Source organism: Primulina tabacum, chromosome 9, assembly GCF_025594145.1.
Source record: "Primulina tabacum isolate GXHZ01 chromosome 9, ASM2559414v2, whole genome shotgun sequence".
NCBI lineage: Eukaryota > Viridiplantae > Streptophyta > Magnoliopsida > Lamiales > Gesneriaceae > Primulina > Primulina tabacum.
In genome coordinates this window covers 27,963,720-27,988,696 of record NC_134558.1, presented here as the reverse complement: position 1 = coordinate 27,988,696, position 24,977 = coordinate 27,963,720, and the positions used below count along the sequence as shown (strand labels likewise).

Genomic DNA, 24,977 nt, shown 5'->3' with positions numbered 1-24,977 from the left:
TGAATGAAAACTCGAAAATTTTTGAAGTGTTGGAAAATAACCGAAAACATTAAATAAGCAGCGGGATATTGGGTCCTGGACTGAATAAAACCCATGTACTCAGTAACATGATCGAGGTGCAGAACCTCTAAGTCGGGGCACAAAGCCCTAGCTTTTTTTTATAATCAGTGCGGAACCTTGGGTCGGGGATCATGTCCCGGGACTTGGGAATGGTCGACGTGCAGTGCCCCGAGCCAGGGTGTAGAGCCCTGAGCTTATTAATAGCCAAGGTATGGAGCCTTGGGCCGGGGATCATATCCCGAGACTTGGGAATGGTTGAGATGTGGTGCCCCGAGCCAGGTTGTAGAGCCCTGGGCTTATAAACAACCAAGGTACGGAGCCTTGGGCCGGGGATCATGTCCCGGGACTTGGGAATGGTCAAGGTGTGGTGCCCCGAGCCAGGGTGTAGAGCACTGGGCTTATAAATAACCAAGGTACGGAGTCTTGGGCCGAGGAATCATGTCCCGAAACTTGGGAATGGTCGAGGTGTGGTGCCCCGAGCTAGGTTGTAGAGCCCTAGGCTTATAAATAACCAATGTATGGAGCCTTGGGCCGAGGATCATGTCTCGGCACTTGGGAATGGTCGAGGTGTGGTGCCTCGAGCCAGGGTGTAGAGCCATATGCTTATAAATAACTAAGGTACGGAGCCTTGGAATGGTTGAGGTGTGGTGCCGTGAGCCAGGGTGTAGAGCCCTAGGCTTATGAATAACCAAGGTACGGAGCCTTGGGCCGGGCATCATGTCCCAGGACTTGAGAATGATCGAGGTGTGGTGCCCCGAGCTAAGGTGTAGAGCCTTGGGCTTATTAATTAACCAGGGCTTTGTACCTCCCGGGTTTAGATAATTCACATTCATGCACTTTTCTGAGAATAACAAAACTTCCATTATATTTTCAAACAAATAATTATATCTTTCAAGAAAAATACTTCTTTAAATGAAATACATTCCAGGGTCTTTTGAGAGAGCGTCCTTGGGCATCTTCTAAATAATAAACTCTCGAGCTAACCTTCCAGGTTATTTTAAAAGGCCCTTCCCACCAAGCTTCCATTTTCCAACATCTCCAGCTAGATTAACTTTATTCATGACCAGATCTCCTACTTGAAAGTCTCAGATTCGGACTCTCTTGTTATATGATTTCATAACCCGGCCTCGGTAAGCTTCCATTCGAATCAGAGCCTGCTCTCTCTTTTATTCCACCAAATCTAATTCCATTGCTCGGCTTTGAGTATTATCATCCGGGTAAGATTCTACCCGGGCAGCAGATTGTCCGATTTCAACCAAGAGAACTACTTCAGAACCATACACCAGATTAAAAGGAGTCTCTTGAGTGGGTGCCCGGGGAGTAGTTCTGTACGCCTAGAGAACACTAGGTAATTATTTCACCCAGTCTTTTCTTTGCCCTGTAGCCTAGTTTTCAAGGCTTGCACAATAATTCTGTTCACAACCTCTTTTTGACCATTGGCTTGAGAATAAGCAACAAAAGTGAAAGACTGAGTGGATTTCATTTCTTAGCACCAAACTGTGATATCATTTCCCTGAAATTGCCTCACATTGTCTGAGATTAGTCTCCTTGGGAATCCAAACCGGCATACAATATTCTTCCACAGAAATTTCAAAATTTCTTGCTCAGTAATTCTTGCCAGGAGATCGGTCTCTACCCATTTTGAAAAATAATCCACAGCCACCAACAAAAATTTCCTCTGAGCTCGGGCAACTGGAAATGGACCAACAATGTCCATGCCCCATTGATCGAAGGGGCAAGATGCCCAGATAGGCTTCATGAGGATGGCCGGACTGTGTTGAAAATTTGAATGATGTTGACAACTCTCACAAGCCCGGACCACTCGGGCAGAGTCTTGACTAATAGTAGGTCACCAAAATCCGACAAGCATGGATTTTCGGGCCAATGATGTTCCTCCGAGATGCTCTCCGCAATATCCTTCGTGAATATCTCGGAGGACATAATTCATATTTCTCATAGATAAGTACTTTAGTAGAGGTCTCTGAAATGATCTCCTGTACAAGATATTATTTAAGAGAACAAACCTGTGAGCTTGTCACTTGATCTTTTGAGATTAATCTTTATCTTCAGGCAATTAATTGTGTACAATGAATTTTATCAGGGGTGTCATCCACGAATCCTCGGGTGCCAGCAGCGTTTCTTCTTCAGTGGAGAGGATTAGTCGGGAAACATGCAGTACATCTCGGGTATTGACTTTTGATAAGGAGGCGTCCATCTTTGCCAAAGCATCTGTTTCCCCATTCTCGTCCCGGATTATCTGCTCAATACTCCAATCCACAAAAACTTCTACTTGGGCTTGAATGAGCTTGAGATATTTAAGCATCCTATCATCCTTAGCCTCATAAACGTCCTTTATCTGCTGAGGAGGACTATTGGTTAGCACAATAATTTGATGTGAGAAAATAAGGTCGCAGTTTCCGGGTAATCATAACGAGAGCGAGAGCTATCTTCTCCACTTCACTGTACCGGAGCTCGGGGCCTCTAAGAGCATGACTGACATAATAAACATGCCTCTGTAATAGACATGCCTCTGAGCAGAGCCTTCTTTTTTTATCAGTACTGAGCTGACAACATACTCTGTAGTGGATGGATAAACAAATAATTTCTCCCTGGGCTTTGGCTTCACTAAGACAGGCAGCTCGGCCAGATGTCTTTTAAGGTCTTGGAAGGCCTGCTCACACTTATCATCCCACCCGAAATTCTGGGCCTTTCTAAGAACCTGAAAAAATGGATAACTCTGATGCGCTGATCGGGATATGAACTGGGAAAGAGAAGCAATACTCTCAGTCAGCTTTTGAACTTCTCGGACAGATCGAGGAGATGACATATCCAATACAGACTTGACTTTTTCTTGATTTACCTGAATCCCCCGGTCAGTAACCACAAAACCCAAAAATTTACCACTCTTCACGCCAAAGTTACATTTGGCCGGGTTAAGATACTCCTCTAAATCAGAAACGAATCCAGTAACCTCCTTGGGCTTACCCAAGATAACATCCACATACACTTCTACATTCCTGCCCAACTGCTCTTTTCAAAGAATTTGTTCATGAGACGTTGATAGGTGGCTCCATCGTTCTTCAACCCGAAAGGCATGACCACATAATAGAATGTGCCTCCCGAGGTGATGAAGCTGTCTTTGTCTTGATCGCTCTCAGCCAGGGAAATTTGATGATACCCCTAGTAAGCATCCATGAAACTCAGCAGTTCATAGCCAGAGGTGGAATCCACCAATTGGTCAATTCTGGGCAGTGGATAATGATCTTTGGGGCAAGCTTTATTGAGATCCCTGAAGTCCACACACATCCTCCAATTCCCGGTAGATTTTGGCACCAACACCACATTCGAGAGCCAAGTAGGAAATTGTATTTCCCGAATGTGGCCGGCTTTCAACAAATCTTTAACATGTACATCAATCACTTTGTCCTTATCAGGACCAAAGTGTCTCTTCTTTTGCTTCACAGTTTGAGATCCCGGGAGAATGTTCAAGTGATGCTCCGCTATCAGGGGTGAGATCCATATCAACTTCTGCTGGGACCAGGCAAAAACATTAATATTAGTTTTTAAACATTTTATCAAATTAACACGGGTGGATAAGTCAAGGTCTTGGGCCACCCGGATTTCCTTGCCTGGCCCAATCTCCACCATCTCCTGCTCTTTCTCTGCCACAAACTACACATCTCCCTTCTCCACGACCCTCTCCATCTCCCCACAACTCTGAACTTTCTTTCTTTCCTTCCTTGCCCATTTCTGGTCCACCCGGACCGCTTCTACATAACACTTCCGGGAAGAAGGCTGGTCTCCTCGGACTTCACCTACTCGGTTTCCCACTAAAAATTTAATCTTTTGATGATAGGTGGATGCTACGGCCCTTAGCTCGTTCATTGCTGGTAGCCCCAAAATGATGTTATATAATGACGGGGCATCCACCACAGTGAAAGTGGTCATTACTGTCTTCTTCAGCTCCCCGGTGCCCAAAGATAAAGGTAGGACAATCTTCCCTTCCGGAAAGACAACATGGCCAGCAAAGCCAAAAAGTGATGTGTCCACTGCTTCCAAATGATATCCTTGCAAATCCATATGTACAAGGGCCTCCTTGAAAATAACATTTACAGAGCTTCCTGAGTCCACAAAGACCCTCATAATATCATAATTTGATACCCTGGCTTAAATTACCAGGGCATCGTTGTGGGGAAGATTGACACCCTTCAAATCTTCCGGGCCGAAACTAATCACTGCCTCATTCCTCCTCACCCCTTCCACCTCCATACAGTCCCTTCTGCTCCTTGACTTACGAGCTCGATTAGAATCACCGTCAGTAGATCCTCCGGATATCATTTTAATTACCCCCATGCTAGGGGGCGAAGACTTTTTCCTCTTGGGCTCTGCACTCTCATCCCCCTCGGGACATCTCTTGAATCCTCCCTGGCACTGGGACCAGGCTGCCGAGCTGCCTAAGGTGGCAACCTCGGCCTCTTGCTGGGTTGATTATGTCCCTGGACAAAGGGCAGAACATAATCTATTTTGAGCGTTTTGCAATCCTCCGTGTTGTGATAACACACTTTGTGAAGGGTGCAAAACCATTTCTTCTCAGGCCTGGTAAACTGTTGAGATGGAGGCAAGTCCCTGCAACACTCTTGGACCTCCCGGTCCCGAATAATTTTCAAGGGCACATGATGATAAAAAATTCTCGGGTTACTCCTTCTCGGCCCCCTCTCCTCGGGCTTAGATACCCGATCTCCTCTCTCTCCTTACCGACTCCCTCTTCTGCTTCTGTGCCTCCTCCATATTCATATACTTTTCTGCCCGGGCCAGCAAATCTTCAAAATCCACGGGCGTCTTCTATGTCAGTGATCGAAAAAATTCACCCTCCCTCAACCCCTGGGTGAATGCAGCTGTTTTGGTCTCAGGGGCGCAAGAGAGGACATCCAAAGCCACTCTATTAAATCTCTGATTATAAGCCCCCAAAATCTCCTCCGGTCTTTTTTTAACCTCAAAAAGACTGAATGCAATCTTTTTGTACTTCTTACTACTACTAAAATGGTGTAAAAACACTTTCTGAAAGTCCTCAATAGAATGGATACTTTGAGGAGCCAGTCCCTCAAACCACCTCTGCGCCGAGTCAACCAGAGTGGTCAAAAACACTTTGCACTTAATTCGGTCAGCATAACAGTGCAACATGGTCATATTCTCGAACCTGGTCAGATGCTGCATTGACATCATAATCTTTAACTTTGGTAGACTTAAAGTTTCCGAGAAGAAGTTCCCAGACAATAGCTTCAGAAAACGGGCAACCTTTAATGACTACCCGGGAATGACTTTTGCCCTCCATTTGTCCCTCCAACTCCTTCATCTTCTGTTTCAACTCTTGCAACTCCTTTACCACAGTCAGGGACTTAAACCCAGCACTTGATTCTCTCTCCTCCATCCTCGCCTCCTCCTTCCTTGCCTCCTGTTCTCTCTCATGTTTTCCTCCTGCATGCGTAGCTTGATGAGAAGCATATATGTGGGCTACAGCTTTTTCCACCGCCTCGGATATAATCCGAACCAATCCTCCGGGATAAAGTGATAAGGGTGGTCCTGTGGGTGGAAGACCACCTTGTCCAGAGACAAGTGCATCGTCTCCACGAGCCCAGGAAGTATCTATTTGTTCTTCTAGTAGGAGCTATATCAACGTCTTAGACTCAATTTTTCTCACAGACGGCGCCAATGATGTGATCCGGGTAAATTGGGTGAGCCAAAGTCGGGGCGATCCACCGGATGATGATATAAAGTTTAAGAAAAATGAGTAAGAAAATGATATATCTTGTGAGAAAAATATATCTCTCTAACTTTGGGCTTCTACCGTGACTTGCAAACAATGAAATGAACTCGTGAATGGGCGTCGGAGGAGTGTCCGGCGTATCCACTCCAATGCTTAAGTCAGCAGGTGAAGAAGAAAGGTGAAATGGCTTGTATATGTGTGAATATACGTGAGTGTTTGAGAATTCAAAGTTCCAGAATCTGTAAATGAGATTAATATCCTGCTATTTATATGAGAAAATCCCATGATTACCTTGTTTTCAGTGCCTACCTGCTAAGTAGGGTAAGGTGGCCTCCCATACCCTACTTCTGATAACTTCTCTGACACGTCAAACCTATGTTATTCTGACAGATAAGATAGCCCATATCGACACACTAGAGTGTGGTGCGTTTCTCAAGGCAGCCCGAGTAAATAGTTCTCGGGAGCTTATATGAGAGCACAGGCTTTTGATTACTCGGGAAGAATATCCCCGACATCACCATGCCCGGCTGTTGAGGAAAGTACTCTGCATATTGACTCTGATTTGGGCTATTCATTTAATATTCCGGGTCATCCATAACCCGGGCTCTTATCGGGGTACCACCATGAAGAATAAGAATGGAGTGTGGAGCGACGCGGGAAGATGAATGAATAATTTCTTCGTCTAAATACTCTACGTCGTCTATATGCAAAGGTATTTTCAATTTCCAAACATGGTTTAAAATTTAAAAGTCAAAAAAATCAATTTAAATATTTTATTGATTTTTTTTCAATTAGAAATTAATTTATTTTGATGTTTTTTTTTGTCAGAAATACAAAAATTAGATGTTTTTGAAATTTTAAATTCAAAACCTACACCAGAGTTTTGTTTTCATGCACGTGCAAATACAACAGCTGCATGTTGAGATGTTGCATCATAAACTCTAAGAACATATATATTTATTCATGAATGAATATTTCATTGACAATGTAATAATGAGCTTCAATAAATCGATATTTGACTTTTATTCAAAACTTGAACTAAACTCCAATAAAGTAATACATCTTAATATTCGAATTGGTCTCAAATATGAAATTATATATTCGACCGATATGTTACCCAAAATAACAAACATCACTACCAAAATAAGAGTACTTGATAATATCTATTTCAAAGAAGAATATAGAATGTGTGATCAAATTTTTAGAAAGACGAAATTTTTGGAAACAATATAAGAGCAATATTTTTTTTTATTAAAAAAAGTGATTTATTAAAATACCCCAAGGATTCAAGTATTGAGGTTTAATTTGTTTCTAATTCATTAGTGCTCAACTTTTCATGGCAAGAGTTATAGAAATTGCAAGAAATAAACACATTATATCCTAGATATGAGGTTTCTTGAAGTCATAAAATGCAGAAATAAACCTTTAAATTTCATTAAAAACACAATACTTTTAGTAAATACCAATTTGTACAAGAATATAATCTCTGTCTAGCGAAGAGGCCATACTCTGCCAAAGCTATTCCAACGTGTATTCTCAAATGATGCAAATGAATCTTGCGAGTCATTCATTTGCTGCATCACTAAAACTGATACCTGGCTGTCTGATTCTAACGATACAAACAAACCCCCAATGGATCCCAACTCGGGAAACTCATTCCAATCATCCAATCCAACCAAAAGTCTTGAATCCTTGTCGTGCCATCTCCCGACTAGGATCAGGTCGAAACAACTTTCCATGCTTCTGATAACACCAGTAAGGCCCACACTATCCTTCACCGAAATTTCTTGATATTCACAATAGTTATTCTTGGTGCAGTCGTCTCTGTAAGCATTTATCATATCCAAATCTCGCCGCATTTCCATAGAATACGTTCCCTCCAAGTCATGATCCAAGAATCGGACCACATTCAGGCGTATGTTAGGATGCTTAGCCATTCGGCATCCGTATGCCAATGCTTCCCGATCATCCTCTCCACCGAGAAAGATAACACCGACTCGGCACACTTCCCTGCGAGAAAGCATGGATCCAGTACAGGCCATTGCACCATGGTCGATCAAGATACCAACTGTGCAAGGCGAGTTCCTGCTGATATTGGTGTTCACTGCCCTTATAGCGTTGGATTCTGCTTCCGGTATGTGGATCACTGGATGCTTATGAAACAAGACGATGACCAAAGAAACCTTCTTCTCCGCTGCTAAGGAACAGACATCATCATGCATTGATGCATGAGGCGAGATGGAAGTAAAAGGGTAAACTGTGGTGTTGCCTCGGTGCTCGTGCTCGAAAAATCTTAGAGCGTTGACGATATGCTCTGATTCATTGGTGTGGGATGGAATCCCGTTTCTTGGATGATGATCCACGAGTAGAGGAGCGCTTCTGCCGCCTAGCTCGATGAGGTGGACGACGTAGAAGCAAATCGGTGCGCTGGGATTCGGGTAGGAGGCTTCAAAGAGATTGATCAGAGAAGGAGTATGCTCCTGATAGTGAATACAAGCAAGAATTCTCAGCTCTGATGTAGGCTTTATGTGCTGTATGGTCATGCGCTCTTGAGTAGTGTATCTCTTTAAGGGCTTGTATGAGAATTTGACAATGGGAGCAAGTATTCCTGTGAAGACAAGTATTGATATAACCATGACGCTATATATTTGTGTATCTATCAGCTGCAACCAAAAAAAATTAAATATAGACATATATATATATATGTCACCATATATTGATGATCCACTAAAACTGGGAAATTTTTAACAGTATCTCAACGAACTCAAGAAAATGAACAAAATAGAGAACAGAAAAAGCAAATCACCTCAGTCGATAGTGCTCTTCCCAAGATCAATACCTCTATGATCCCTTGGTTGCATAATATGAGACCAAGATAGAGTGCATCATTGATGGACATCTTACAATATAAAGAAGGCACCATCACACCAGCCACTTTCCAAATCAATGAACAAAAAGCCAAGAATTGTATGACAACAAAGTTCCTCATTGAAATCGCAGAGAAATCAATCCTTGAACCAGTCACCACAAAGTAAATAGGCAACATAATATAGGACACAAACAGTTCAAGCCTATTCAATAAAGCGGATCCCAAAGGTGGCCCATCTGGTACAACAACGCCTAAGATTATTGGCCCGAACAAGAAATGTTGCCCCATAATCTCACCAAAAAGTGCAGATGCCAGTACAAAGATGAAGATCACGCAGGCATGGCTTTCTTTAAGTGATCTCGGGTTGTTTGTACGACGAATGATCCAAAGAATCGTGGGCCGGAAGATGAAGAAAGCGAAGAACAGCATGGCTCCAAAAAATAACAGCATTAAAAGGAATGTTTTCGCCTTCTTGATATGTAAACTTTGTTTCCCTGTCAAGACCATTACGGCCCATAACCAGCTACAGATGCCACTCATCATGGATGAGGATATGGCCAGCCGGCCTAGTTCCGAGTTCATGAGCTTTAGATCGGCTAGCAGGCATATGATTACATGGGAAGAACTCAAGGCCTGAAACGAGGTAATCCATTGAATCGATCTGTGGAGGGTCGGTTCTAGTGGTACGGTATGTGTTAAGATTTGGCCAATTACGAAGTTGAAGAGAAGTGGAACGGAGAAGGCAGATATGCCTATTGCTACTGCTTTTTTCCCACATTTCCGGATGAGATTTAAATCGGTTTTTACACCGATGATGAATAGGAACAACATTACACCGAAAAAAGCGAACGTGTCGACAGTATAGAAGCTTAGAAATCGGAAAAAATCGGTCTCTGAACTCCGGCTCACCTCCAAGAAATGAGGGTCCCAATATTATTCCTGCCTTGATCATATAAGAACAACAAAATTAGCTAAAAGTTATCCAAGTTTTGAATTTTTTTTCCTTTTTATTCAAAGACGGAATTGGTTGCAGCTAGCTTACAAGTACTTGGGATATGAAAGCACTTTGGCCAAGGGGTGTCAAAAAATGCTGCATGATGGCTGTCACAAGAGCCGAAAGGGAGAGCTGCGACAGGAGCACCGGAGTGTCGAATAAAAACGGGCTGTCGCCGAAAAACATCCCTCTATATCTCTGGTTGTGCCGAACCGCACACATGGTATTGTCCATTTGAGCAGCATTCATTCTTGCCTTGAATGATCCTTTTTTTCTTTTTCTCTTTTTATTTTAAAGCTCGAATCGATGTGTTCAGAAAATAAAGTGAAGAGGGAAGAAACTAAGATTGCATGTATTGGATGAGGGAGGAAAATGATGAGAAGCGGAGAGGACGTTGCTCAATTGCTGTATTTTCAGCCGCATGTTACCGTAAAACAGTTAAGTTAGTTAATCACAAACATGACGTCACTGTGACTCATTAGGCTGCGTTTGGATTGGATAACCGCATTGGATGATTTGGAATAATAGATTATTTTTTAAACATCTAGCTTCAAATAATGAATTTCAAAAAACAAGTATAATGAATTTCAATTGAAAGTGGCTAGTTTTTGTTTTATTTTTATTACAAGTTGCTATTTAAATGTGTGTACACGTATATATGGTTCGTATATTGGAGAGAGAAATTATTTATCTCAATTTGCACAAACGATGTTCTTCTGGATTCTTAGATTTTTCGAACTTTCAATCAATATGAAAGATATTATATATGCTATTTCTCATATCTTGCTTCCAAGATACAAAGAATTATCACGTTAATTTTATGACAATCTTAAAGAATTTCATAATATTTAAATCACAAAACATTAAGTGCAACTAACATACCAAATATTATAGAGTAGATCTCTTGTGAGACGATCTCACGAATCTTTATCTGTGAGACGGGTCAACCCTACCGATAATCATAATAAAAAATAATACTTTTAACATAAAAAATAATACTTTTTCATGGATGACCCAAATAAGATATCTGTCTCACAAAATATCACCCGTTAGACCGCTTCTCACAAGTTTTTGTTAATATTCTATAGCTAGTTTATTGTTCAATGAAAACGCCCTTGACAGAATGCCAAGAGACACAATCGCTCGCCAAGCTAAAAGGACCTATTTCGTGCTTTCCTTTTATCAGGCTTGCATCTCCACGAGTGGATAGTAGATTTTAAGGCAACATAACAAGAGATGGGTGAACATGGTTGGACAACTTCGACGTTCTTCAATGACACAAGATTGCAACATATAATCATGAGCTCTGGAAGTATACTCAAGCCAATGAATGTAGTAGATAATATACCTACAATTTCCGAAACGTGGAGCTCTCTACCCTTTTTCCCCGAGGGGACAGTCTTGGTTTTGAATTCAGTTTCAAGTGCAAAAATGTTTGATTAAGTACTCAAATTTCAGACTGCAAGGCATCAGGCAGAGCCAATAGCGAGCTACCTCCATTCATAGCCAGAATTGTTGTCAACATCTCCTTCGCTGTACATCTCATCTTCAGGTAACTGATCTGCATCGTCTGACCAGTAATCAGGCCCAGAATTCTCATCCTCGTTTGATGCTTGACTTTCACTCTCCAGACTCTGTGACCGACTCCCAGAAGTTCTGCTCTCATCTTCTGATTCCTCATCAGAAGACCTGCTTGTCACTTCATCATCACCATCATCATCCTCCTCGGATGCCTCTTCGTCTGGGTAATCATTCAAGGGATTGTTTTCCGCTGACATTAACAATAAAAAGCATCTTCATTGGTGTGCATGGATGTGAATGGGCACGTAAATGCTTTTCAAATATGCTATATCAGATATGTTATATATGGGTGTGTGAGAAAAGAGAGAGAGATGATACCATTAGAATCATCAGTTTCATAATCTGAATTATCTGGACCATCATAATAGTCATCGTCGTCGTCAACTTGAACCCTAAACCAGAACAATTTATGCTATACAAAGTAAAATCCCAAAAGCAGATGCTAAATCAAGGACACCATCAAATAGACAAATAAAGACTCACAAAGGGTATTGAATTGTAGAATCAGCGTACACATTGCCATCATTCGTAACAGCGTATAAATCATATACATAATCATCTGAAGATCCTGCAAAATACAGTTCATGGACACAAACCTCAAGAGATGAAAACCATATGATTGCAGATGCCCCTATAACATGCCAAGCACCACAAAGGATCCTTCATAACTCTTAATAATGAATCTAAATCAACATCTCATTATGTTCGATAGTATTTAGTGATGAAGCACCACCCACCATCAACAGGGTCGAGCATGATTTATAAACCAGACACCTCATACAACGTAAAAAAAGGAAAAATGATGGTTGTAGACCTTGTCTGGACACGTGATCATGAATATCAGTTTCTATCTCTGAGGCAGCAGCCGGCAAGACTTCTCTAAGTAGAGGTAAATATTCAGCCATCATCTCATGGTTCCCCAAATTTGTATCCCTAATTTGAAGCTTAAGGATCTCAGCATCAACACTTGGCCTAACTTCATGCAGTTCACAAACAATACGACATGAAAAAGGACTTACATCTGTTTCACCTCCATCTCCTGCTCATTAACATCAATCTTGACAATATCATAAAGGCGGCACATTTCATTTTCCTGGGAATCTTGCTTTCCTTTTCTACTTCTCCATATTTGTTCATAACGTGCATTTCTTGATAAAACCTGAAGGTGTGAAAAATATAGGATAAAATAACCTCTTGCAAAAATTACCTTTATTTAGTCACTAGCAATTGCATTTTAAACACATCATTGAGAAAAATGATTTCAAGACTGGATGATTATCGGCCATATCAATGCCAAAACATTTAATTAGCCTTTAAATAGAGTGGTTTAAAATGGCAAAATTAAGTCGTCTTTGATAAAAGGAAACTTACCATACTTCATAAAACAAAGCAAGAATCATTACAAACAGAAGAATTGGAATGAGTGAGACACACAAGCATAAAATTAAAAAGCAGCCTAGTGAGAAAAAAAGAAAAGAAAGAGAACAACTTTAGTAGTTCATCTCACCAGTTTAATTTTTTTTTTTAAAGGAATCTAAAGTACTCTAATTTCATAAACAAGGGATGGAATTTTGTTCCCCTGGTTGCTTTTACATATCTACGTTAGTTCCTTTTTATTAGATAATAAGTTGGTAACCAGTTTTAAAACATAGAAAATCTTTTAAAAATCACACATGTGAACCAACAACAGATATTAAAATTTTATGCTAAGAGCAGATAAGATGGTAACAAACTAATGTAATTTACCTCTTGACTTCTCTTTGCTTTGACCAGTAACTCATCTTGTTTCTGAAAAATTATACAGCAACTGATAAGGTTAAAGGCCGTCATGGGCCTACAACAAGACGGAAAGTTCAAGCCCAATGAATTATTCTACTATCATATTTATTTAGAAATATGGTTTGTTGTTATCTTATCTTCTTTTGAATAAAAGGATCATTCTATAGATAGGTTGATATTTTATTTATGTTAGGATTTGAGTTTATCTTTAGTAGTTAATATGTAAATTTATCTTGATCTTTTAGTAGTTGATATAGGGAAGGATTCATTGCATGGAAATTAATGGTTGAACATAAATTTTCTTAAAAGCCTAGTGCTAAAAGATCGTGAGTTTCTCTTTAACGAGCCTCAAACTATCTACGAGATCGTGAGGTTCTCTCCCAAAACGAGCCTCAATTTTCATCATAATTCCATCAACCCCCTATTGTGATCCACAACTTGGGATCATAGAGGCCAATATTCTATAAAATGGTAGGCCGGCAGCCACCCACCACCTAACGCCTAGGTGCTTAAGCGGCCGCCTAGGCATTTTTCTTTTATCTAATTTTTCTTGTTTATCTTCGCATCTCTCTAATAATAACCCTGTATTGGTAATTGGATTCAAACTCAAAATCAATTACATATTCTTCCAATTTAAAAAATACAAATTGTTTGAAAAATGTCAAAAAAATTATATATATTATATTAGGGAGCTTCTAAAAATCGGGACGGTGAACGATCGCCCAGTGCACAAATTAAGTTATGCAAATATCACAATCAAAAGCCAAAATACAAGCTTTTCCTGGAGGTCAGAGAAGCCACTAGTCTTCTAGGTCATGACAAAAACCAAGTACAAGATATCTAAAAAATTTAACTAAAAAGAATTAGAGTGCAAGAAACCTAGAACTCATTGTTGTTCAATGACAGTAAAAAATATTGGCCATTGAGATTCATGGTCATACGGTGAATATCACGTTAAGAGTTCTACTGGGCATTGGCACACCCTAAGTAGGTGTAGCATGTTGATGAAAGAATAAGGTATGAAAATACGTGTTGCATAAAAACTAATTTAATATGATTAATCAAAGTCTATAACATTTTTTTCACTAGGTAAACCAAATACACCTTTATTTGCGAAAATATATAAAAATATACTTGCCAGATACAATTTGACAATGTGCAAGGTCAAAGTAAAATTGATTTTGTGCACATGAGACACGAGAGAGAGAGCTCACATTAACAGTCTTTATCTTGCGCCTCCTCTCTTCATTCTCTCCTCCATGTTCCCATGCATCAGATGAATTAGGCTGTCAAAAAATAGGTAGATAAGACAGCTCATGAGTCATGATAACAATCACTCAAAAAAACATGATATCATTATGCAACCAGTATGATTACCACATGATATCATTGTCTGAATTGTGGGGAAAAAACATGAACATGAAAAAGGATGACGACAATTTTTTTTGACAAATCTTAACACCAACAAACTGATCACATGTTGATAGTACTCCAACATATTATTTTGTTTAACACTGACCACAAAAGATCGCAGCACATCAATGGTGTTTTCCGAGCTAGTTACAGTCTCTACATGGTGAACAAGAATCTTCGTGGTCTTTAATTCATCTACTGTATCACATCAGCCACATGCATCAAAGAAGGCAGTCATGTTCATTAGATGATAAGATTAAATGAAAATAAAGCATCATCAGCCACAACAAAATATGTCTACAATCATGAATAACATGAAGAACTATCCAAACAATGAAATGTAGTCGAAGAATCTTCGTAAAAGAACTAAAATAATGAAAAATCAAATTGGAGAGAAAACAAATCCCAAAGTAACCACCCTCCGCAAGAACAAGACAGGTATTACTTCCCAATGTATTGATCACAATGGCATAAGAGGATCCATATAGCCGACCACACTTACTAATATAAAAACATTGTTATGTGGGTCATAAAAATTGAACATGTGTCCTTTCTTCCGTGTTTGACTTTCCTATCCAATTATTCGATTATTTTCAAAATGTCTAACTTGTTTTTGTTTCCTCAACCTCATAAATATGCCGCATGCCAAGGATATATATGATTGTTGCATCACGATAAGGACTACATTCAACAAGTTGACCACCTATACAAACACAATCACCATATTGCGGCCTCACAAATAAATGGAATTGGTTAATTCTGATTTCACCACACTAGGCAGTTGGCTCCAAGTTTATTAGAAATGTTAAAAGATAAATTAATATAACATTAGCAAATTACAAAAAGTCCTGCCACGCATGTCTTCTTCATTTGCCGCTTATTTGCTTGTTTACTTCTACTTGGAGTTGGAAAAAGAGATTTCAGTCGAGCAAAATTTGTCCATCCTCTCCTATCTTTTTGTGCTTAGCCCAAAATATGGTCATCAACAGTCAATCATCAAAATGATAATGAAAACGAAGAAACATAACAAACATAAAGAAAATTGCCACAACCTTTAACGCGTAATAAAATCAAACATAATCACTCGGGGCACAAAAATACTTTAAAGAAAACGCAAATACATTCCAAAACTAGAAGCAAATTTTACCTCTAGTCGAAGAAGATTCGGATATCGATAGTTTTTCAAAGTCCAGCAACGCTCGCTTTAAAGGCCTCTCATTGATTTCCAGCCCTGTAAGGAGGGGAAAAAAAGATAGTAAATCACAAGACCCCAAGCTTCGAATTTAAAAACCCATTTGAGCAACGCAAAAGAACAAACCAATCACTCACAAAAAGCATCGACTCGGTGCTGAAAAGCTTTTCGTTTAACCCTAACGATGACAGGCTTGTCGTTCTTCAGAGCAAGTGAAGAGCTTTCCGCCACCGCAGCCATTCTCGGTGGAATCAATCGATTTCAGGGATTGGGACTACGGTTTAATCCTTGGCTTCTTTTTTTTATTCAGTCGGCCACAGATTTACCTAATTTAAAACATAAAGAACAAGTAAAAAAAATATTTTTGGATCCAAAAAAATGTAAGTAAGAAAATACTTTTTTGAGAGATAGCAAATGATATAATATAATAATGAGATCCTAATCTCAAAATAAAAGGAAGGGGATATGGCGAAATCGGTAGACGCTACGGACTTAATTGGATTGAGCCTTGGTATGAAAACCTACTAAGTGAAGGCTTTCAAATTCAGAGAAACATCCCAAAAATTTCACAAACAAGAAGACAACAATATAGAGATGGCAACGGGTCCGAGTTGGGGCGAGTTTGACCAAATCTGAGTCCCGCACCCGGCTTCCTTTAGAATTGTCCCGCCACGCGAACCCAGCAGATCCAATTTAGATTGGATTTGTTGGGCCGCGCTAGATATATAATTTTATATTATTCAATTAAAAAAATTAAAATTAACAAATTATTAAATTTATATGTCCAAATTTATATTAATAATAATCATGACAAAAAAATATTATCACAAGTTAAAATATATCGATTTGTGTTCAATTGATAACAAAAAAATTTTAATAATATATTAAAATATTAAATATATAATAATAAAATAAAATAATTTCAATCCAAAAATGTTATAAACTAAAATTATAGATAATGTATTATTAGTTCTTTAGTCTAAAAAATATATTTATATCATTAATAATATATATATACATATATATTTTATATTTTAGATTAGATATATGAGCATATTTTGGTTGGGCGAGTCTGACAAAACTCGAGATCCATCTCGGACCTGCTTGTATATCTGCTAGGCCAGGTCTAAACCAGTCACCCTCTGGGTGAGTTTTGTAATGTCTCGAAAATTTGAAGGTCAACGTGAACCACATACGTGCAAATTATTAAATTTCTTTTGTATTTTATTAAATTGTTTTAAGATATTAAATGCATGGTTATTTCATTAATTTGTGTTTTAATTCATGATTTATTTAAAGTTTCACGCATTAGAGTTTTAAGTTCCATTTCGCGCTCGATCGAAGAACGGAGACTGGGGATATCCAAAAAATAATTTTTATGGAATGATTAATTTTAATTAATTAATATGGAGTGTTTTTCGAAAATGGACATTGGTGGGTATTTTTACTCGTCGTGCCGTATTTTTTAATCGGTATGCGAATTTTAGCAAGTCGGTGGACCTTTTGAGGGCTCGAGCAATAATTTTAAAAACGTATATGAACGAAATATTTTTCGTGAGTGTGTCTGAGCTTATTTGGTTTGTTTTATTTTTAATTGGACTTAAAATCCTATTAAACCTTTTAAGAACTCATTTAGAGCCCATTAGTACATGGATTATTATCTAAATACTACACTAATCCATCCTAAACCTAACCCTACACACTAGCAGCCGTCTCGCTCTCCCAACCTTTTTCGTCCCAAAACCAGCAGCAACTTTGCTGCACATTTCGATCACCAGTAGAATTTCTTTAATTTACTTCGCATATTCTATGAAGTCATAGGTAGATAATTGTCGAAGTAGACACACGTGAAGTAATATAGTACCATTTTATTTCGCATTATCACCGAAGTCGTATCCAAGAAATTAGCGAAGTCGTTGGCCGGTTCAGTGAGAAAAAACATGTTCAAAATTAGACCGATGCCAAGCCCGTCGCTAATTAGCGACGATCTTTGAAAAATATATCGTCGCTAATTAAGCCGTCTTTAATTAGCGACGGTACAACCTAAATAATTAGCGACGACATTAATTAAAACGGTAGCTAATTAGCGACGGTTTAGCTAAAATCGTCGCTAGTTTTATTATTTTTGTAAAAAAAATTATTTTATAATTTTATAAAAAAATATTTAGTTTTTTAATTATTCGTAAATATTTTTAAATTATCTTCTTAACCCAACTAAATATCACATTTTTAAATATATAAATAATCTATAAAACTATTTAACTTTGTGATAAAATAAACGAAAAAAAAAATTCATGATCATAAATAAAAAATAGAAGCTAAAAAATTTACCGTAAAACGAAATTAAAATCACGCTGAAGAGAAAAAATGGACCGAAGTTGTGAAGTGGTGTTTGTGATAAAATAAACGAAAAAAAATAAATTCATGATCATAAATTAAAAATAGAAGCTAAAAATTTACCATAAAACGAAACTAAAATCGCGCCGAAGAGAAAAAATGGATCGAAGATTTATAGGCAATTTGCGACGGTTTAAGATAAAACCGTCGCAAGTAGCGACTGTTTTAAGCAAACCGTCGCTAAGTAGCGACATCTTATAAAAACCTGTCGCCGATTAGTTTAGCGACGGTTACGGAAACCGTCGCTAATTAGCGCGGCTTTCTACAATTTTGCCAATTTTTAAATTAGCATTTTGTGAAAATTGTCGCAAATATTTGAGACGATTTTTTAAAAACCGTCACAAAGATATTTTATTACTTTCAATTTACTTTTAATGACAAAATAGTAGATTTAAAAAACTTTATTTGTTTGTATTATAATGAAGTAATTAATAGAGAACGACTTCACAATTATTGAGTTGTGGTGAAGTAAATTATTTCTTTGACTTCGACACAATTTTAATATGAATAATTATTTTGTATTTTATTACTTCATTATTTAATTTAGTGTTGAAATAAATAATCATATTTTATTGCAACACAATTCTAATTTAATGAAGTAATTGTTGATAACTATCACACTAATTTAATAAATTAGTTCACAGTAAAAACATAATTTTCATTTTATCAAAATAATTTAATTAATATACAATAATACCTCTATGTACACACATATATAACTTTAAATACATTCATTTGATTAATAAATTATTCATCTAAAAATAATGAAAATCCACTAATCCACAAATATATATATACTACGAATCCACAAGTATGTATCCGCAAATTTAGATTTTTTTCAATGAGGATCTCGATGGAATTAAGTGATAATTTAAGGGAGATTAATTAAAATTATGGTTCATTTTTTTTTTACTCCATTAAATATAAATTTCAAAATTTTTTTAGTTTTTACTTAATCAAAACTACTCTGTCGAAATAAAATATTATAAAAATTAGAAGTGAAGCTCGTGTTTTTTAAATTGTGAAATAAAAAATAATTTTTTATTTCGCCGATGTTATGACCGAAGTTGATTGGTATATACTACTTCATAATTAACAATCGCCGAATTAACTAGTGGCGAAGTAAAAACCAAAAATTCTACTAGTGGATCCTCCAAAGTTCTTGCATCAAGGCTTTTCCCCGCTCCTCCGGCACTTCCCGACACTCGTTTCTTTGACCTTCTTGCGTAAAATACATCAAAGCACGCATGTATATAGAGCTTCAGTTTTATGCAAGAATTGACACGAATGTGCATTCCTTTTGTTAAAAACTCACGTGTTCTTGTATATGTGCAAGGGGCTGCCTTTTTTTTGTGTTTCTAAGGGCTATACACGATGGTGAGAGGGTGTCAGTAGGCTGTAGTCGATGGTTTAGGTTAAGTCAAGGGTCGATCGTTTTTTTTGTTGAAGTTTGTCGCAAAACCCGTCACCCTTGGTTATTTTGAATTCTGCGACTTATATGTTTGTTTTCTGAAAATGTGTTCAACATATGATTTGTAGAACTCTGTGTTATCTTCGATTCGATAGCAAATTCATAATGTTCTGATTAGAAACGAGGGAAATATGATTTTTATCGTAAAGCCTTGCAAGCTGTGAAATTTCTGTCACTAAAACCCGTCACCCTCGGGTATTTTGAATTCTGCGGACTTATAGGTTGGTTTTCTGGAAATGTGTTCAACATATGATTTGTATCACTCTGTGTTATCTTCGATTTGATATCAAATTCGTAATTTTCTGATAAGAAACAAGGGAGATATGATTTTTATCGTAAAATCGCTCAAGCTGTGAAAATTGTGTGCATAAGCTAGATATTTCCGGCAAACTTGGGGCTTGTTTCGTGGGTCATAAGTGGTCTGAAAGCGTAGTTTAGAGGCTGGTCATGTAGGTTTAAGTCACGGATTAAGTTGGGAAAAACTCTGTTGAAATTCGGGTTGATTCGGGATAAAACCGAGACCCCGGTCCAAGTTTTAAAACGAATCGTTTAAGTTTTGAATCGGGCTCGAGTTTACATTTAAGAAATACTTTTAGATATGTTTTGGGATGTTTTAAGGAAATTGGTAAACTTCGGGTCGAAATTTAGAGGTCCAGGGGTAAAATGGTTATTTTGGGTTTCCAGGGGTAAAATGGTCATTTTGGGTTTCCAGGACAAAATGGTCATTTTGCACACGAGTCGAGTTTTTAGTCTTGGCAGCACCCCGAGCACAAATTTATCATGCTTTTAAATGTCTATGCATCATGGCTATGATTTTTATGAATTTATGAAATATACGTTGCATGCTTGATTTAAAAAAAAATTTACGCATGTACATGATTTTGATAAATGATGAAAATGATGATGTTTTGAAGGATGAGAATTAGTTGTGACTGTCGAAGTATATGTAAATGCTTAAAACATATATGTAAATGATGATGATGAGGTCTAGGCACAGTGGATGGGTAACACTATCATTGATGTTCGACAGCCGTCGGGTACCACAGGTTCTATGTATGATGGATACATCGTAAATGATGAATGATGTACGACAATCACAACTAATGAACTAATTCACCAAAGGAAATGATGTAAATGATGAATGATGATAATGATGAACGATGAATGATGATAATGATGAGCTGTTTTGACATGTAATGATTTCATATTGCACGTATGCATTTACGCTTTTAAAATGCATGAAAGGTATTTTGATTACATTATATTTTCACTGTTGTGTGATATGTATATGTACTTGTCATTTCTGGTACAGGTGTGTTGAGTCTTTAGACTCACTAAACGTGTGTGATGCAGGTGAGCATGTTTTTGAGGGGACATGAGGTGCTGAACTCTAAGTTGGCAGGACTAGATGTGCGTGCACGACCCGAGGACCACATTTCTTCCGCACATGATGTTTTTATGAGTTTGAGAGAGCATGAGCATTTTTATATATTGGTTTTTTTTTTTACGCTATTGATTTTGAGGATTTTTACTAGTTTATGTTTATGCATATTTTGTTAGATGGGCTTGACCATTTTAAACTGTTCTATTTTTACTGTCAAATATTTACGATTATTTTTAAATGATATATTTTTCAGTAGAGTTGTATGCATGCAAAATATTTAAGTGCATATTTCGAAAATGTGAGCTTTTAAAAAAAATAAAAAAATATTTCCGCATTTTAAATAAGAGGATGTTTCAGGTTTAATATGGATCCTGGTTTAGGCTTGACCAACTGTCATCCCTACAACAATATATATTCGAAAATAGAGTCAAATCCAACAACACACCTACAACTAAGAGTGTAAGCGAGTCAAACTACTTGTGAGCAGCTCGGCCAAAGCTCGACTCGAGCTTGATTTCATTCAGTCGAATCGAATTCGAGTAGCTCGACTCTTCACTTGAGTCGAGCTCCAGGTTCATATGTTTCTATTTGAATAACTCACGAGCTACTTGATATATATATAAAGATATATAACTAAGGGTAGTTTTTCAATGAAATATAATATTTTCAAACTCTAGAATAAAATAACCTAACAAAAAAAGAATAAGTGACCAGCCGCACAACATCCTTCGTTCCCAAAGGGCCATCCTCTCTGATTTCATCTCTTCCTTGTCGGATTCCGCCTTCAACCGAAGGGCATCATGCCACCTTACAATTCCAAGAGCCCATCCTCACTGTTGCTCTATTTGGGTGAGCAAATCCTCAACGAGAAACAGATCGTCCAACTAGATTCAAAGAGTGACCAGAAGAACACCATTAACATCGTCGTGTTGACGGCTTCTGATGTCACCGTCGCTGAGTTCTGCTTGAACAAGTGAGGAACTGATTGAGTTCTGCTCGCCAAGCTGCTCGATAATACCTGTTGGAATTTTTCAAGTTCGCAATCTTGATTTTGATGCTAACAAAACTTGTTAATTGTGTTACTAATGATCTACCTCAAGTGTACAGCATCTAGGATCACTCACGAGATGTTTACATCGCAAACTGAAGACCCAACTGATCGCACAAAATGAATCAGTCTAACTGATTACGTCAATTGAGCAGTCCAACTGATTGTCCAGTTGATAGGTGATTCAGCAGGAGAACCTCAGAAGCTTGGTCAGCCGAAGGAGTGTTCAACTGATGAAGAAACCCAGCTGATCAGTCCAACTAAACAAGAGTGAAATCAGTTCAACTAGTGAATTGATTTAACCAGCCCAATTGAAAGATCAGTTCAACTGACTAGTTCGAAGCCTCAGTCAGAATCTTTCAGTTATGGATGAAGACAAACTCTCTCAAGTGGAATCCAGTTGTACGTGAAGCTACAAAGCCATTATCCATTCAAAGGACAATAATGGACGTTGCCTCAGAGCATTAAAGACAAAACGTTTCAGAAGGACAGTCGAAAAGTCGAGACACAAATTCCAAGAAACGAATTCAAGATGCAACAGATACAATCAATGAGTCTCACTGTACGATTAGGTTTCCTGCCTATATAAAGAGAAGATCAGTGAAGAATCAACAACAAGAATAATAACACAAGAAGATGAATAAGAAGTGAAAAAGATTTTAAGCATATACGAGAGAAAAGAAAGGGCACGCTAATTGAACATCAGCTTTCAAAAGCAATCAGCCCAGAGGGAACTCTTAATAGTTATATCAGTTTATATTAGAAGCTTATCTCCCTCAGTGTGTGAGAACATCCTTGTTCAGTTCTCAAACACAAACACTCTCATTCACTCAAATACAGTCTTGCACAAAGGCGTTAAACTTGTGTATGTAGTCTTTCTCACATAGACATTAAAGAAGTGTTGACTGGAAGGTGCTGCCTTCAGTCTAGTATAGGAGTTCAGTTTAGGCAGTAGTGTAAGTCCTAGCTGAGCGGGTTTGTACAAAGATTTGTATAAATCAAAGTCTTCTAGTGGATCCTACCCGAGGCGGTAGAATGGGTGACGTAGGATCAGTTGAAGTCTTCAAACATCCATAAACATATCTTGTGTATTTAACTGTCTAACTATGTTTTCAAACTGTTTGGATCAGTTAGAGCATCCGTCAGTTCATTTGTCACCATAACTGAACTGATGAATGCAAAAAATAATATGTCCCTTTTCGGTTATTCAGTTTACATAAGATAAAATGCTTTCTAATATAACAGTCTTCTTCACGAAGGATTACTTCGAGTTTCTTCGGCTTGGTTTTTAACCAAACTCGATTAATTCATCGGTGTTAATATTCTTAGAACACGAGCTATTGCAGCTCATTGGAGAATATTTTGTTTGAAGCATCCCAAAGATGCCCAACAAACGATCCTTCAATACCGTAAGGGAATGAGTAAAATTTTACTATATTATAACATGTACAAGTATAGTTTCACAGAGATTGATATATACAAATTTACCTAAAGCACAATTATTTAGTTAACTTAAATGATAAGAGAATAATTAATAAACTAAACTCAAATTCAAATAAAAAGATGAAACAAAGACAATATAAATAGTTTAAATAATAAATAAACTATTGTTAGGGTTTTGGTTCACCTGCCCCTTAATTATCTCTAATGATTGAACATTGATTTTCTAATCACGTGCTTTTAACGGAATGCCCTAGTCTATCAATATATTATTCAAGTTATATTGAACTAATTCAATAATATGCAATAACCAAGTATGATTTTATCATTTAACAATAACAATCACAATGACATTAACAAATTGTAAAAACTTCTATCTTTCGATTTTTTGTCTATGGTTATTAACATGTACCCAACCTCATGTGTATATGCAAGTTGTAGATTCATGGATTATGTTACTCTATCATGATGTAAAATCTTCCCACAATTTCAATTATAACATATAAAATCACTTTGAAGTTAATCATACTCCAAAGATATAATAAACTGATAACATAATCAAGAATGCTAAAAAATAAATTTAATCTTCAAAAAGAAATAATGTCAAACATGTTATGGGTAAGATCATCTAAATCCTAAGAAATTAAATAAAATAAAGTAAAAAAGACAAAAAGTCTTCTATGTGGTTCTTGCTCTTTCTTGAGTTCTCCACGTCCAAGTCCTCCTCGAACAACTGATTATCATGGCGGCTCTCCCCTTCTGAAATCTAGGTTTTCTCCCTCTTAAATTCGCCAAGATTCCAGCATTTTGTTATTTCCTAAGCAACACAACAATTTATGTTTTACCTCTAAAAATTAACCTTCTTGAGCTCCAATTCCGCCTCGATAGAGTGAGAGCATTAGCATATCGAGTGGCGTTGCCACCCAATATCGCATGAGTTCACAATGTCTTCCACGTATCGATGCTCCGCAAGTACATGTCGAATCCTTCACATGTACTAAATTTTGAGCCACTGCAGCTTACACTAAACATGTCTTGTGAGGAGAGGCCTACTCAAATTTTGAGCAGACAGAAGAGAAGGCTGAGTAATAAGGTGATAAATATGGTCAAAGTCAAGTGGCTTAACCACTCGGAGGAAGAAGCCACTTGGGAGACATAGGCTTATATAAGGAGCAGCTACCCGAAGTTGTTCAGTGAGTCTTAATTTTGATAACAAAATTTTATTTAAGGGAGAGAGGATTTATAACGCCCGAAAATTAGTTCAGGTAAACCACATGCATGAAAATTATTTAAATTTCTTGTTTATTTTATTCAATTAATTTTAAATGCTTAAATGATATATTTTATATGATTAAATGTTTAAATTGCATGATTTCATGAAATCAAGGATTTTGCCTGGATATTCGATATTAGGCCGGTGAGAGGAGACCGTGGACGACCAAAATGAAAATAATTTCGATAAAAGTTTTTAAGGCTCGATAACATGACTACTACATAGGATTAAAATTCTCTTAAAATGCTGGATTCAAGATTATTTCACGAGTCGAGCCTTATTTTGTCCGAGAAGCCGGTTTTAGTCAAACGA

General features: G+C 37.6%; 2 protein-coding genes across 4 annotated transcripts; both read right to left on the bottom strand.

Moving 5' to 3' along the window:
- Positions 1-7,236: 7,236 nt before the first annotated feature.
- LOC142555091 (cation/H(+) antiporter 15-like) lies at positions 7,237-10,105 on the bottom strand. The gene is given in 4 exon segments (XM_075665758.1): positions 7,237-8,487; positions 8,631-9,563; positions 9,565-9,636; positions 9,736-10,105. Coding segments are annotated over 4 exon segments (2,379 nt in total). The 5' UTR covers positions 9,937-10,105; the 3' UTR covers positions 7,237-7,314.
- Positions 10,106-10,643: 538 nt separating this feature from the next.
- LOC142555090 (RNA-directed DNA methylation 4) lies at positions 10,644-16,019 on the bottom strand. 3 transcript variants are annotated; one of them, XM_075665756.1, is made up of 10 exons: positions 15,790-16,019; positions 15,608-15,691; positions 14,567-14,658; positions 14,262-14,333; positions 13,015-13,056; positions 12,288-12,427; positions 12,083-12,201; positions 11,752-11,827; positions 11,587-11,660; positions 10,644-11,458 (listed from the first exon to the last, which is right to left on the bottom strand). In XM_075665756.1, the coding sequence occupies exons 1-10, from the start codon at positions 15,890-15,892 to the stop codon at positions 11,178-11,180; spliced, it is 1,083 nt and encodes a 360-aa protein (XP_075521871.1). In that variant the 5' UTR covers positions 15,893-16,019; the 3' UTR covers positions 10,644-11,177. The 3 variants fall into 3 exon arrangements, with proteins under 3 accessions (XP_075521871.1, XP_075521870.1, XP_075521869.1); XM_075665755.1 differs by having other exon boundaries at positions 11,752-11,836; positions 14,567-14,655; positions 15,790-16,018; XM_075665754.1 differs by having other exon boundaries at positions 11,752-11,836; positions 15,790-16,017.
- Positions 16,020-24,977: the final 8,958 nt, after the last annotated feature.